General features: G+C 31.2%; 1 protein-coding gene across 1 annotated transcript; it reads right to left on the bottom strand.

The window, feature by feature from the left end:
* Positions 1 to 1117: 1117 nt before the first annotated feature.
* Positions 1118 to 14558, bottom strand: cdx1a (caudal type homeobox 1a). The gene is made up of 3 exons (XM_051127113.1): positions 14087 to 14558; positions 2414 to 2562; positions 1118 to 1906 (listed from the first exon to the last, which is right to left on the bottom strand). The coding sequence occupies exons 1-3, from the start codon at positions 14460 to 14462 to the stop codon at positions 1715 to 1717; spliced, it is 717 nt and encodes a 238-aa protein (XP_050983070.1). The 5' UTR covers positions 14463 to 14558; the 3' UTR covers positions 1118 to 1714.
* Positions 14559 to 15164: the final 606 nt, after the last annotated feature.

Raw genomic sequence — 15164 nt, 5'->3', positions numbered from 1 at the left:
TTAAGGTTTTATACCATATAAAATAACTAAAATTAAATAAAAAACAAATGCATTTTTATGCATTATTTATGCCTTGTAATGCAGCTTATAATGCATTGTATGATCCTATGAATAACTGAAACCACCATTATAATGCATTAATTATCTGTTCATAGTTAGATCTTTAGAAGGTAGAATGCATTAAATGCATGACAGACAAGGATTCTGCAAATATTATAATGCATTTTAAGTTTGGTAACAATTACTTATGAAAGCTAATGCATTAAAATGTATATTATGACTAGACTGTAAAAAAAATAAATAAAATAAAATAAAAAATTGTTGATTCAACTTAAAACTTAAAATAATTTTTAAGTTATTTAAATAATAAATAATATTATATATAAAAATAATATTGTAATATAAAAATAATAAAATAAACTTAAAATAATTTGCTACCTGCTGCCTTCAAATTTTGAGTTCAGTTAATGATAAGTTGTACTAAGTGACAATTTAGATATTTGAGTTGACTTAACAAAAAATTTTAATGTTAAGTTATACTAAGTGACAACTTAGATATTTGAGTTGACTTAAAAAATTCTTAAAATGTTAAGTTGACTAAGTGACAACTTAGATATTTAAGTTGACTTAATAGAAGAATTCTTAATGTTAAAATAGTTTGTTAAAAAAGTTTAGTCAACTTGAAATGTTAAGTTGTACTAAGTGACAACTTAGACATCTGAAAAAATTTGGTTTGTAAAGCTTAAAAGCTGGGTACGTTACCCAGCTGCCTTAAAATTTTAATTTAAATCAACTCAAATATCTAAGTTGTCACTTAGTACAACTTAACATTTCAAGTTGACTAAACTTTTTTGAATTGACTGAACTTAAAATTTTAAGGCAGCCGGGTAACAACTATTTTAAGTTGACTCAACAAATAGTTTTTTTCAAGTGTACCTTTATAATGCATTATACATAAAAGCTTCAAGTGTTACCAAACTTAGTAATGTGCAAGAATTAAATTTTAATATATATTAAAATGTATTTAAATTGTGAAGTATTTATACACCATTAAAGTATTTAATTTATGCTGACAAAAAAAGCCATTTTAAAATATTTTATTAAAAAATTACTTACTATGAGAATTGTCACTGAAAATGGCAATTACAAAAAAAACAAAAGTAATGATTCTCATTACAACATAGGGAATTTGGAGAAAAATGTACTTAACTGTTGTGAAAATAATGTTGAAATGCAAAAAATCTTGGTCTTAAAAGTGGTCTTAAAAGTATTATATATTTTTGTGAGATTTAGAATGTCGGCAGTTCCCTCAAATATTATCTTTTAATAAAATTATGCACTTTTTACAAATGATTACACAGAGGCACCAGTTGACTCCTTTAAAAAAGTTATTTTTCCATCATCTAGTAGGTGAAAAATATTTTACATAGTAAAGCAAAGCAGTAGTGATACAAATATAGTCATCAAATCATCATCAGTAGATAGTGAGGTCATATCAAAAGCAGTTAGAAATTTAGAAAGCATTATGACGCGTGTCTTCAGTCGTTCAACATACTCTGAGATCATAATTTTTTACAAAAATTGAAATACTGTGCACGTTATTCACAATAAAACGTGTTTGCGTGTCATTCGTGTAGTGCAATATGAACGCTCCACTTAGTGTCACTGAAACCGTGTAAACATGTACTGTTTATCCTTCTGTTTGGAAGAGTTTTCAGTATTCCTCTTTGATGCTGGTCGATATATTGTCTGTCATCAAGCCGTTATTGGTGCTGCTGACCATGGCGGTGTTGGCGTGGCTGGACGCGCTGACTGGTGTAGGCGTGGAGCTCTGCTGAGCCTGCTGGAGTCGCTTCTTGTTAATTTTCCTTTCTTTGGCTCGTCTGTTTTGAAACCAGATCTTCACCTGTAAATCATTTGATTTTTTTATTACTCTCATTAGATTCTAATTTTAAGCGTATGTTCATTTATTCATCATACTTTATTTTCCCACCCATGTTTTTGCATTACAGTAATGAGAATATGGAAAGTAATGCACTAAATTATATGATGAACACAATCTTAATTTTCATTATCTTAAAAAAATGTGCATTTTCTTTTAGAGAAATATAATTGCTTGTTTCATTGTTATGACTTTGAAGTGAAATGTAGAACGTATTACACTCACCGTTCCCACAGAACTGAGTAATGAAATTTTAAAAAGGCATTGACTATCATCTTCCTCTTTCTAAAAGTTGTAGCACATTTAATTTAGGTGTTTTTCTTGTGGTTTCTGTCTGCATATCACGAAACATGCATCTAATTCTGTACTGCAACATCATGTGCTTTCTCAAGAAACTCAGTTATAATTAGACGAATCTCACAGCAAAAACACGTTCGTTTAACTTCCTCTTTTCATGCTTAATCGACCTACCTGGCGTTCCGATAGGCTCAGGGCCACCGCGAGCTCTGCCTTCCGTCTGATAGTAATGTAGCGACTGAAATGAAATTCCTTCTCCAGCTCCAGGCGTTGGACGTCACTGTACACCACTCTGTATTTGTCCTTCGTCCGTGTCTTTCCTCCTGCCATCACAACAGAGTTATTTTTAATTTCCATATTGAGGTGTGGTTACTGAAGAAGGCTTTTGAAAATCATTTTATAGATATTACTGGGCTGGATTTCTATCTGAGTGTCAGATTCCAATCATTAAATTTAGTGTATTTAGGGTAAGAAATTCTAGGTCAACAGGGTAAAGAATTTACTATTTAGAAATTGAAAACAATCAGAATTAGAAGCATATTAATGTTCAATGTTTTAATAGAGGGGATTTTGGATATCTCCTTTTATCAATCCGAAAATGCTGTCAACAGACAGAAAAACTAGATGTTCAGGTTTTTAGGAATAAAATCAGGGTGAATGATATATGAATAAACCCTTCAGTAAAAATCTTCAGAATATAGATAGGAATAAAACTGCCAAGTTTGGTCTGTGTAAGTACTGCTGAAGTGGAGAAAAACTCTTTAAAATGTATAATGTAATTAAAATCTACAAATGCAAATACAAACATGCAATACATAAAATCAGCCAAATGAACAAACCCCTCAGTGAAAATCTTCAGAATACAGATATGAATACAAATTGCTAAGGTGTATGTAAACCGCTGAAGTGGAGAAAAAACTCTTTTTGAGAAAAATGCCTTAAAAATTGTAATTGAAATCTACAGATGCAAGTACATCAAGTGCCATAAAATAAAATTAGGCATATAAAAAGCTCCTCAATAAAAATCTTTAGAATATAGATAGGAATAAAATAGCTAAGTTTGGTGAAAGTTTGGTCTATATAAGTACTGCTGAATCGGAGAAAAAACTCTTTAAAATATGTCTTATAATTAAAATCTACAGAAGCAAAAAGATAAAGTGCAATACATAAAATCAGGAAAATGAACAAACCCCTTCAGTAAAAATCTTCAGAATATATATAGGAATAAAATTGCTAAGTTTGGTGTATGTAAACACTGCTGAAGTGGAGAAAAAACTCTTTTTGAGAAAACCGCCTTAAAAAATGTACTGTAATTGAAATCAGACACAAATAGATAAAGTACAATAATAAAAACAGGCAAATAATATATGAACAAACTGCTCAGTAAAAATCTTTAGAAAACAGACAGGAATAAACCCGTTAAGTACTGCTAAGGTAGAGAAAAAACTCTTTAAAATAACGTATTGTAATTGAAATCTACAGATGCAAGTACATAAAGTGCAATAAATAAAATCAGGCAAATGAACAAACCTCTCAGTAAAAATCTTTAGAATATAGACAGCAATAAAATAGCTAAGTTTGGTCTGTGTAAGTACTGTTGAAGCAGAGAAAAAACTCTTTAAAATATGTCTTGTAATTGAAATCTACAGATGCAAGTACACTTTAAAAAGCAATTTGTTGAGTCAACTTAAAATAATTTGTAACCTGGCTGCCTTAACATTTTAAGTTCAGTCAACTCAAAAAAAAAGTTTATTTAACTTGAAATGTTAAATTATACTAAGTGACAACTTAGATATTTGAATTGAATCAACTTCAGATTTTAAGGCAGCTGGATTACTTACCCATCTGTTAGGTTTAGCAAACACAAATATCTAAGTTCTTACTTAGTACAACTTAACATTTCAAGTTGAATAAACTTATTTTAGTTGACTGAACTTAAAATTTTAAGGCAGCAGGGTAACAAATTATTTTAAGCTGACTCAACAAATTGTTTTTTTTATTTTTTTACAGTGTACATAAAGTGCAATAAATAAAATCAGGCAAATTAATAAATCTCCCAGTGAAAATCTTCAAAATATAAATAGGAATAAAATTGCTAAGTTTGGTGTATGTAAGCACTGCTGAAGTGGAGATAAAATCTTTTTGAGAAAACTGCCTTGAAAAATATGTACTGTAATTGAAATCAGACACAAATAGATAAAGTACAATAATAAAATCAGGCAAATGATATATGAACAAACTACTCAGTAAAAATCTTCAGAAAATAGAGAGGAATAAAACTGTTAAGCTTGGTCTGTGTAACTTTAAAGCAAGTACTGTAATTGAAATCTACAGATGCAAATACATTAAATGCAAGAAATAAAATCATATAAACAAACTCTTCAGTAAAAATCTACAGAATTTAGATAGGAATAAAACTGCTAAGTTTGATGTATGTGAGTGCCACTGAAGTGGAAAAAAACTCTTTTTGAGAAAATGGCCTTTAATTGAAGTCTACAGAAGCAAGTAGATAAAGTGCAATAATAAAATCAAGCAAATGATACTGAACAAACCACTCTGTAATAAACTTTCAGTATATATGAAGGAATAAAACTTCCTTTGATGTATTTTAGTTCGTTTGTGCAGATTGGATGGGAGACGTGATGGTTCATTGCTTTTTCAGTAAAAAGGGCACTTATACACTTAAGCAAATAGAAATGTGTAAAAAAAAATGCCTTAAAAATATGTATTGTAATTGAAATCGGACACAAATAGACAAAGTGCAAACATAAAATCAGGCAAATGATATATGAACAAACTCCTCAGTAAAAATCAGAGAAAAAATGCTTTAAAATATGTCTTGTCATTGAAATCTACAGAAGCAAATACATAAAGTGCAACATATAAAATAAGGAAAATGAACAAACCCCTCAGTAAAAATCTTCAGAATATATACATGAATAAAATTGCTAATTTTGGTGGACGTAAACACTGCTGAAGTGGAGAAAAAAAACTCTTTGAGAAAACCACCTTAAAAATATGTACTGTAATTGAAATCAGACACAAATAGATAAAGTAAAATAATAAAATCAGGCAAATGATATATGAACAAACTACTCAGTAAAAATCTACAGAAAACAGATAGGAATAAACCCGTTAAGTCTGGTCTATATAAGTACTGCTAAGGTAGAGAAAAAACTCTTTAAAATAACGTATTGTAATTGAAATCTACAGATGCAAGTACATAAAGTGCAATAAATAAAATCAGGCAAATGAACAAACCCCTCAGTAAAAATCTTAAGAATATAGACAGCAATAAAACGTTATGCTTGGTCTGTGTAACTACTGCTGAAGTGGAGAAAAAAAAAAACTGTAAAACAAGTATTGTAATTGAAATCTACAGATGGAAATACATTAAATGCAATAAATAAAATCAGGAATAATAATAATTATACATAACAAAATAATAAACAAACCGCTCAGTAAAAATCTTCAGAATATAGATAGGAATAAAATTGCTAAGTTTGTTGTACAGGTGCATCTCAATAAATTTGAATGTTGTGGAAAAGTTAATTTATTTCAGTAATTCAACTCAAATTGTGAAACTCATGTATTAAAAAAAATTCAGTGCACACAGACTGACAGACACTCACATTTATCAAAAACCCACCAAATCTCAACAAATTAGAATACTTCATAAAAAATAAATAAATAAAAAAAAGTGAATTGTTGGCCTTCTGGAAAGTATGTTCATTTACTGTATATGTACTCAACACTTAGGGGCTCCTTTTGCTTTAATTACTGCCTCAGTTTGGTGTGGCGTGGAGGTGATCAGTCTGTGGCACTGCTGAGGTGCTATGGAAGCCCAGGTTTCTTTGACAGTGGCCTTCAGCTCATCTGCATTTTTTGAACTCTTGTTTCTCATTTTCCTCTTAACAATACCCCATGGATTCTCTATGGGGTTCAGGTCTGGTGAGTTTGCTGGCTAGTCAAGCACACCAACACCACGGTCATTTAACCAACTTTTGGTGCTTTGGGCAGTGTGGGCAGGTGCCACATCCTGCTGGAAAGTGAAATCAGCATCTTTAAAAAGCTGGTCAGCAGAAGGAAGCATGAAGTGCTCTAAAATTTCTTGGTAAAAGGGTGCAGTGACTTTGGTTTTCAAAAAACACAGTGGACCAACACCAGCAGATGACATTGCACTCAAATCATCACAGACTGTGGAAACTTAATTCACTTGAGTTGAATTGCTGAAATAAATGAACTTTTCCACGACATTCGACTAATTTATTGAGATGCACCTGTATATAAGCCCTGCTGAAGTGGAGAAAAAACACTTTTTTGAGAAAACCACCTTGGAAAATATGTACTGTAATTGAAATCAGACACAAATGGATAAAGTGCAGTAATAAAATCAGGCAAATTATATATAAACAAACTCTTCAGTAAAAATCTACAGAATATAGATTGGAATAAAACTGCTACGTTTGATGTATGTGAGTGCCACTGAAGTGGAAAAAAAACTCTTTTTAAGAAAATGGCCTTTAATTAAAGTCTACAGAAGCAAATAGATAAAGTGTAATAATAAAATCAAGCAAATGATACTGAACAAACCACTCTGTAATAAACTTTCAGTATATATAAAGGAATAAAACTTCCTTTGATGTATTTTAGTTCGTTTGCGCAGCTTGGACTTTAAATCTCATCTAAATGATCAGTTCACTGATGGAAGACGTGATGGTTCATTGCTTTTTCAGTAAAAGGGCACTTGTACGCTTAAGCAAATAGAAATGTGTGGCAATGTTTTTGAAGTGTTTGTCTGTCAGAAAGGAAGGGCAGCACTTGAGATCTCATTTCCTGTTTTTATTATTAGTCACCATCCAGAACAGATCTCCTGTTAATATTAACATGAATACTCCTCTACAGAGGCTAATTGAGGATATCTGATAGTATGTGAGAATAAGGAGTGTGGTAAACTACTTTCATGTTCCTTTCACACTTTTGGTTCCTCTTGAGATGTTCTGTTTATCTGACATTATTGTTAACCTGTGCTAAAGCACATAACCTCATCTTACCCCTGCTGAATGAAACTCAACATCTTAAGTCAATTAAAACGTGATTGCATTATTTTAGAAAGCTGCAAAGCAAGTGTCTAAATCTGCTGTTCTTAGAAGTCTTTTTTCGCAATGACCTTTAAATTGCTAAATCAGACATTTAGTGAGTGAACTCAAGAGTTCAAATAAGTCCATTTTGTACTAATACATCCTTCTTTTCACTTTTACTCATCAAAATATAGTTTAGTTAATGGACTGTTGGAGTGACACTGTTAGCACTGTTTCATTTTATAAATGAAACTTTGGCTTTAATAACACCCAGAAACTCAGTAGCGTTATAAACTAATCCTCCAGCTCTGAGGAAGTTAAAGGCTGCATCTCCAAAAAAGAGAACAAAGTCTTGAGCATTTGAGAGATTTCTGATTTTTGGATTTTTTTTTTCATTCTTACTCTGAATTACAATTTTTTTCCTGAGAAATGGCTTTTTACATTATCACCAACATCATCTGTGATTCACCACTGATGATGAGTGTCAGTCAGTCAGTGTTTATGTCTACATTGGCATCATCGTGTGTTTATTGAATCATACACCAAACACAGATCTCTGGTTAAGCATTGTGACTGTGTAAATATGAAGCTGTTTAAATCTGATAAAGTAATCAAGGAGGACTTTTAAAAAGGATTATTAATAGTGCGCACACTCTTGGATTATATTTAGTTCATCTTAAATTCGGAATAAATTTTCCCTATTATTATCATTATAATAAACGTTGAAATAAAATAAATTATAAAAACTTAAGCAGATTTTTCAGCTAGTTTCCAAAGCAACATTTCTCATTTTATTTTAGTTGAACCTGATGTACTAAAATAACTAAAAATAAAATAAAAAATAGTTATATTTCTGACTATGTACCTGTATAAAAGCTATAGATTATTAAAGGTAACAATAACTAAAACACACAACAAAATGACTAAAACTTTAACTAATATAAAATGGAAAATATAAAATAGAACTAAGATATATATATATATATATGAGTAGTATTTCTCAATTTGATTTAGTTTAACTAAATAAGTGATAATAAATAAGTAATAATTAATAATTATAATTCTATATATAATTATTATATATAGAAATTAGATGTAGAATTATAAAAATAGTAACTAAAAAATGACAAAACTGCATGTCAAAATGATCTAAAACTAACTGAAAATAAAATGGAAAATGCAAAACTAAAAACATAATTTACTAGTTAAATACTACAATAATTATTTAGTATTGCTAAAACTTTAACTGTAATTAAATGAAAAATACAAAAATATTTAATTTTACTTTTTAAATAAAACATAAAAACTTTTATTTTGGATGTGATTAATCACAATTAATTGTTGCCCAGCACCACTTTTTTATTCTGCCTAATAATTAATAATTATATAGATACAAGATATAAAAATAGTAACTAAAGAATGAAAAACTGCATGTCAAAATGATCTAAAACTAACCGAAAATAAAATTAAAATGGAAAATGCAAAACTAAAAACATATTTTACTAGTTAAATAGTACAAAAACAATTTAGTATTGCTAAAACTTTAACTTTAATTAAATGAAAAATACAAAAATATTAAATTTTACTTTTTAAATGTTACAAAAACAACTATAATAGCATCTCAGTGATACTAAAATAACACTGAAGCACACACAGTCTGGACTGCTTGTTCTGAAAACCCCTGAATGAAATTTTCATAGACTGAAACTCTTTCTCAACAGTTTTCTTCCCTTTTCTTCAGCAGCTTTGGCTGACGTGTATAAACACACACACACACACACACACACAGAGTCTCGTCCCCTTATCAGTGCCCTCCGGTCCTCCCACAGTGCACACAGCAGGGTGCGGCGTTGCCTCAGACTCCCTGGCCTCTGCTACTATTAGCTTTTCGAAAAATCTTTCACTTCGTTCGACTCTCAAGACGCCTTGTGTTTAGACACGAGGATGAATAATCGAGCAGCTAACATTAGGCAACACCTTCATGCGCTGTTTCCTCCGGTGTCACACACCGCTGACTCACTGTGTCTCTGTACGATGGCGCCCTCGTTTATCTCTTTCCTTTAACGAACATATATATGTCTGTGACATTACTAATGCATAACATGTTTGGTAAAAGCCCTGGGAAAAGCGATTATTTGTACAGCGATTACGCCTTGTTGAACTAACAGAAGTTCTTGTTAAGTGGGCGTCAAACATGTAGTTAGTTGAGTAGCTCGGTTTTAAATGGGTTTTAAATGGATAACTGATTTTTACTGTGGTTTATCTCTGAGAAGGCAAAAAATGAAACTTGGATCTGTGTGCACTCAGTAAATCAGGGTTTACAGTGTTTAACCTCATTATACGCACACACAAATCATCACAATCATATGATGACTGTAATAAAAACAGCATAAAGAGATAAAGACAGAAGCACATATCAGCAGACGCCAGTACAAACCTTAATGTGCTGCCTAACTAGACCGCATGTTACAGCATCACAGTTTTGTTTTAGTGTCACTGACATATTATTACGGAAAATTAGAAATACTTCCTTGGCATCTAACTGAAATAAAATCTTTGCATAATGTTTTGAATTTGTTTCATTTTTGTATTTTCTGTTTTTACTTTAATTTTCATTAAAGTTCTAGTAATTCTGTTGCTTTTGTCCTTTTTTTTCAAAATGTGTATATAGTTTTTATTAATTTTATCTCTGTTTTAGTTATTTATTTAGTTATTATTTTAGTGCATTGTTAAACTAAATGAAAATGAGAAATGTAGCTGATAAGAATAAGTTTAGCTTTTTAATAATTTATTTGTAATATTTTAAATTAGTTTTATTTATTTTCATTGTAATTTTCATTAAAGTTTTAGTAATTTAGTTGCTTTTGTCCTTTTTTATGTGTATTGTGTATATAGTTTTCATTAATTTATCTCCATTTTTGTTTTAGTTATTATTTTAGTATGTCAAGTTAAACTAAATGAAAATGAGAAATGTAGCTCATACGAAATAAGTTTAGGATTTTAACATTTTATTTTACTTTTAATATTTTAAATTAGTTTTATTTTTGTATTTTCTGTTTTCATTTTAATTTTTTATTAAAGTTTTAGTAATTCTGTTGTTTTTTTATGTGTATATAGTGTTTTATTAATTTTATCTCTGTTTTAAATTTAGGTTTTATTTTATTAAATCAAGATAAACTAAGTTAAATGAAAATGAGAAATATAGCTGATAAAAATAAGCTTGTTTTTATTATTTTCTTTTTAATATTTTAAATTAGTTTTATTTTTGTATTTTCTGTTTTATTGTAATTTTCATTTTTTTTATACTAATTTTCATTAGTAATTTTCATTGTAATTTTCACAAGTTTTAGTAATTTAGTTGCTATTAATTTTTTTTTAGTTTTTATTAATCTTATGTTTGTTTTCATTTTAGTTATTATTTTAGTACGTCAAGTTAAAATAAATAAAAATGATAAATGTTGCTGATATAAAATAAGTTTTAAAAAAATAAAAATAAAATACATTTATTTTTTAAAATATATTTTAAATTAGTTTTATTTTTCTATTTTCTCTTTTCATTTTAATTTTCATTAAAGTTTTAGTAATTTTGTTTCTTTTGTCCATTTTTTTTTTGGTTAGCTTTTTAATGTGTATATAGTTTTTATTAATTTTATGTCCATTTAAGTTTTAGATATTATTTTAGTATGTCAAGGTAAATTAAGTAATAAAATAAGTTCAGGTTTTTTTTTTTTTTTTTTTTTTTTTAAATATTGTATTGTATTTTTTTAACATATTTATTTATTTTATCAAGCAACAAAATTTTTTGTTTACTTTTTTCAAATTAAACTAAATAAAACTTACAAATGTTTACAAATATTTGAAATAAACTATAATAACCCTGTCATAGCCATATTTAAAATGTGTTTGTTTATAGTCATAAATGCCTTGATAACAGTGTTTAATTTTAATTAAAATTTACTGTTTTAATAAAATCTTTGTGTGCTATGTATTTTATGCTTATTAGAGTACTGCATCTATTTATCTATTTATTAGCAACATCAAACTCTATTCAAATCAAGTTTTTAATTGTCTCCAGTGTTAAATGTCTCTATTTTTAACCAGAGGATCAAAAGAAAGTCCTATTTATTAGAAGCATTGGGAGTATATCAATGTTTTCCAGTAGGGGGCAGCAGTAGATTGCATTTAAAAGAGTGAAAATGACTCATTCACAAAATAAAGGTAATAATGTAAATAAATCATTTCCTCATGCATTCTTCCAGAGTAAGCTTTGGATCTGGGTTAGTCTGTTATAATTAGCTCTATATAAAAACAACAGATATGTTACTATAGAAATAAGTAGGTCATTTAGATAAGTTAGGTGAGCCACGTACACGTGTTTCTAAAGGAAAATGAACAGCGTTTCATATTTTCAGCAGTTTCCTGAACATTCTCATCTATATTTGTTTTAGTCACATGGTCCATATTCTTCGTTCATGTGACAATATCAGAAAGTTTGTACAGTCAAACACGGTGACCGCATTTGCATCTTGACCAACTGTGTTAGACAACGGTCCTTTGAGAGCTGAAGACTAATCTAATGAGCTCCAGTTCTTCCTTCTGTACTGTTTAAGAAATATGACCATGTATGAATGTGACACATTTTAAATTAATTGAATCAAATTGCTCAATGACAACAACAGAAGCAACAGATCCGGAGCATTACAAAGATCATGCAACAAATTTACCAAAGCTGTTGGAATTAAATCTCCACGTTTCCCAATGCTCTGTTTCCGTCTGAGCTTTATAACTTCACCGACCTGACTGTGTGTGACATATTTACACAAATATTCCCTGAAGAGATTAGTTTATCACTCGGTAAACTATTAGCTATAATGCACTTCCGATAAGGCTGCAAACACTATTATTGGCTGTTCAGCTACATGCTCCTTTAGATCTGTAGATCATCAGAGATCAAACAGATGAATTCTGTTGGTGTTTTTCATCTCTCTGCTGTGACGACGGATTCATAGACGGATCTCTGTGTGGATCACATGTGACTGTAGCTCACAAAGAGCAGAAATTTTTTTATAACAGAAACAGAACACTTATAAATGTTTTTTCAAGCAAAACTTTAACTTTCTGTACTTATAAAATGGTTCATTGAATGGTATCAGGTGATTACACTGGGCAATACTGATATATACCATGGTAATGTATGATTTCCATATTGATACACCATGACTTTTAGCTGGTAGTCCAATGGTTTTGCATGTTGTTAACTGTTTTGATCAAAGAACACTGTACTACTATGGGATATTTAAAAAATCCCATTGTACATGTCTAAAAACATGGTATTACCATGATGCATGTCCAAAAACATGGTATTTTTAATGGTATTGTGCAAAAGAAAAACACACACAATGTACTGCTATTGTATATTTCCAAAAAGCATGAAATTACATGGAATATGTCTAAAAAAACATGGTATTACCAATGATATTGTCCAAAAACACTGGGCTACTATGGTATATTTCATAAAAGCATCAAATTACATGGTATTACCATGATGTGTGTCTAAAAAAACATGGTATTACCATGATGCATGTCCAAAACATGGTATTTCCAATGGTATTGTTCAAAAATACTGGGCTACTATGGTATATTTTATAAAAGTGTCAAATTACATGGTATTACCACATGTACATTTAAAAAAGCATGGTATTACCATGTTGTTTGTATGTGATGTATGTTTAAAAAAGTATGGTGTTACCATGATTTTATAAAAAATGTCCAATTTCAATGGTATTGTTCAAAAATACTTTAAAACTATGATATATTTTATAAAAGCATCAAATTTGTTTGTATGTGATGTGTACATTTAAAAAGCATGATATTACCATAATGCATGTCTAAAAACATGGTATTTCCAATGGTATTGTTCAGAAATACTGTGCTACTATAGTATATTTTATTAAAGCATCACATTACATGGTATTACCATGATGCATGTCTAAAAACATGGTATTTCCAGTGGCATTGTTCAAGAACACTAGGCTACTATGGTGTATTTTTTAAAAGCATCACATAACATGTTATTACCATGATGTATGCCTACAAAAACAGGGTATTACCATGATGCATGTCCAAAAAACATGGTATTACCAATGATATTGTCAAAAAAAAAAAAAAAAAAAAAAAAAAAAACTCTACTACAGTAGTACATTTCATAAAAGTATCAAATTACATGGTATTACCATAATGTATGTCTAAAAAAACATGGTATTACCATGATGCATCTCCAAAAACATGGTATTTCCAATGTACTGCTATTGTATATTTCCAAAAAAACATGGTATTACCAATGTTATTGTCCAAAAGCATTATGTTTTTATGGTATATTTTATAAAAGCATCAAATTACATGCTATTGCCTTGATGCATGTCCGAAAAAAAACAAACAAAAAAAAATGGTATTGTCCAGAAATCTATACTACTATAGCATATTTCATTAAAGTATCAAACTGGTATTATCATTACTGTGTCTAATAAGCACGGTGTTACCAAAGGTATTGTCTTATCTCACTGTACTACTATGGTATATTTCATAAAAGCATTAAATTTCATGGTACATATCTAAAAAAAAAAAAAAACCTTAATGATGTTACCATTATGCATGTCCAAATAACATGGTATTAGCATAGTACTTTTTTGATAGTGTGGAATAAGTAAAATAGCGTGCTGTGAGTTAATAAATGGATTTGGACTTAGGATGTGTGCTGATGTCTCACCCTGGTTCGCGGGAGCCCCGGCGCGTCTCATCCAATCCGGCGGCTCTTCTCTCTCTACAGGCGCGCTCGGACCACCGCTCAGCAGCCCCTGGTCCACCGGCGGAATGATGTTGACCTCCACGCCGTTCACCGGGAGCGAGTGACCCGTCCCGTGGCCGTACAGTGGCGGCCAGTCGTCGCGGGAACCTGGGCCGAACCCGGGACTCCACGAACTGCCGGTGTGATGCAGGTCATTCCCGAGGGCCGGACCCGGGTGGTATCCGCTGTAGTCCGGGTACGGCGCGGACGGGTAGACGTTCAGGTGAGGCTGGCTGAGGTTCAGGTGTCTCGCTGGGTTGCCGTACATGGCCGTGTCTAGCAGGAAGCTCACGGACATTTTCCTCGCGAGCTGAAAGTTTTACTTTAACTGAACTTCACCTTACCCGAGCGCTCGCGGGCGCGCGTTTGTTTGCCCAGCGCTGACGTCACGTCAGAGGACACCCACCTGAGCTGATTTATGACACACGCACAGGTGCCGCTGACAGGCCGGAAGGGCGCCAAATCACCGACGTGATCAACCGAGAGGCCGCCTTCACCTCTTCATCTTGGCGACAAACGCACCATTATAATAGACGCATCTCACACGTTAAGAACATTCACAACAAAACTTCCATAAAGGTCGAACTTTGACCTTTCATATGATGAAGACTGCGATGAAGATGCTAGGTGATGAAGATCATTATGATGATGATGGTATGTCAAAAATAATAAAGATGATCTCTAGTATTATTAGAGCTAGTTAAAAGTGGTGATGATGATGATCAGGGTTGCCAGGTTTTCATAACAAGACCTGACCTATTGCTACTCAAAACTATCAGGGGAGAGAAAAAAAAAAGGTTTTGGCGCAGTTCCCCTAGTAAAATTCGCATTCCAGGAGCTAAATATCACCTTATTGGCGTCGCATGAAAACAACCCGCGGCAACGGTGTTAAAGTAGCCCAACACTTGGCAACACTGATATGATATCTAACGGTGATGAAGTTCATGATGATGATGTTTGAGGTGATGAAGGCCGTGATAATGTGGTGTTGGCTGGTCTT

Source organism: Labeo rohita, chromosome 14 (genome assembly GCF_022985175.1).
Source record: "Labeo rohita strain BAU-BD-2019 chromosome 14, IGBB_LRoh.1.0, whole genome shotgun sequence".
Classification (NCBI taxonomy): Eukaryota; Metazoa; Chordata; class Actinopteri; order Cypriniformes; family Cyprinidae; genus Labeo; species Labeo rohita.
The sequence above is the reverse complement of the archived record's forward strand: the minus strand, read 5'-3'. Positions and strand labels throughout refer to the sequence as shown.

What these genes read in the sequence shown, in the direction of transcription:
- cdx1a (XM_051127113.1), bottom strand. Translation starts at nt 14,462, where the DNA reads ATGTCCGTGAGCTTCCTGCTAGACACGGCCATGTACGGCAACCCAGCG. An exon ending in CGGGGCTCCCGCGAACCAGG is followed by an intron (nt 2,563 to 14,086) that starts GTGAGACATCAG and finishes TTGTGATGGCAG; the next exon opens with GAGGAAAGACACGGACGAAG. An exon ending in TGAGCCTATCGGAACGCCAG is followed by an intron (nt 1,907 to 2,413) that starts GTAGGTCGATTA and finishes AATGATTTACAG; the next exon opens with GTGAAGATCTGGTTTCAAAA.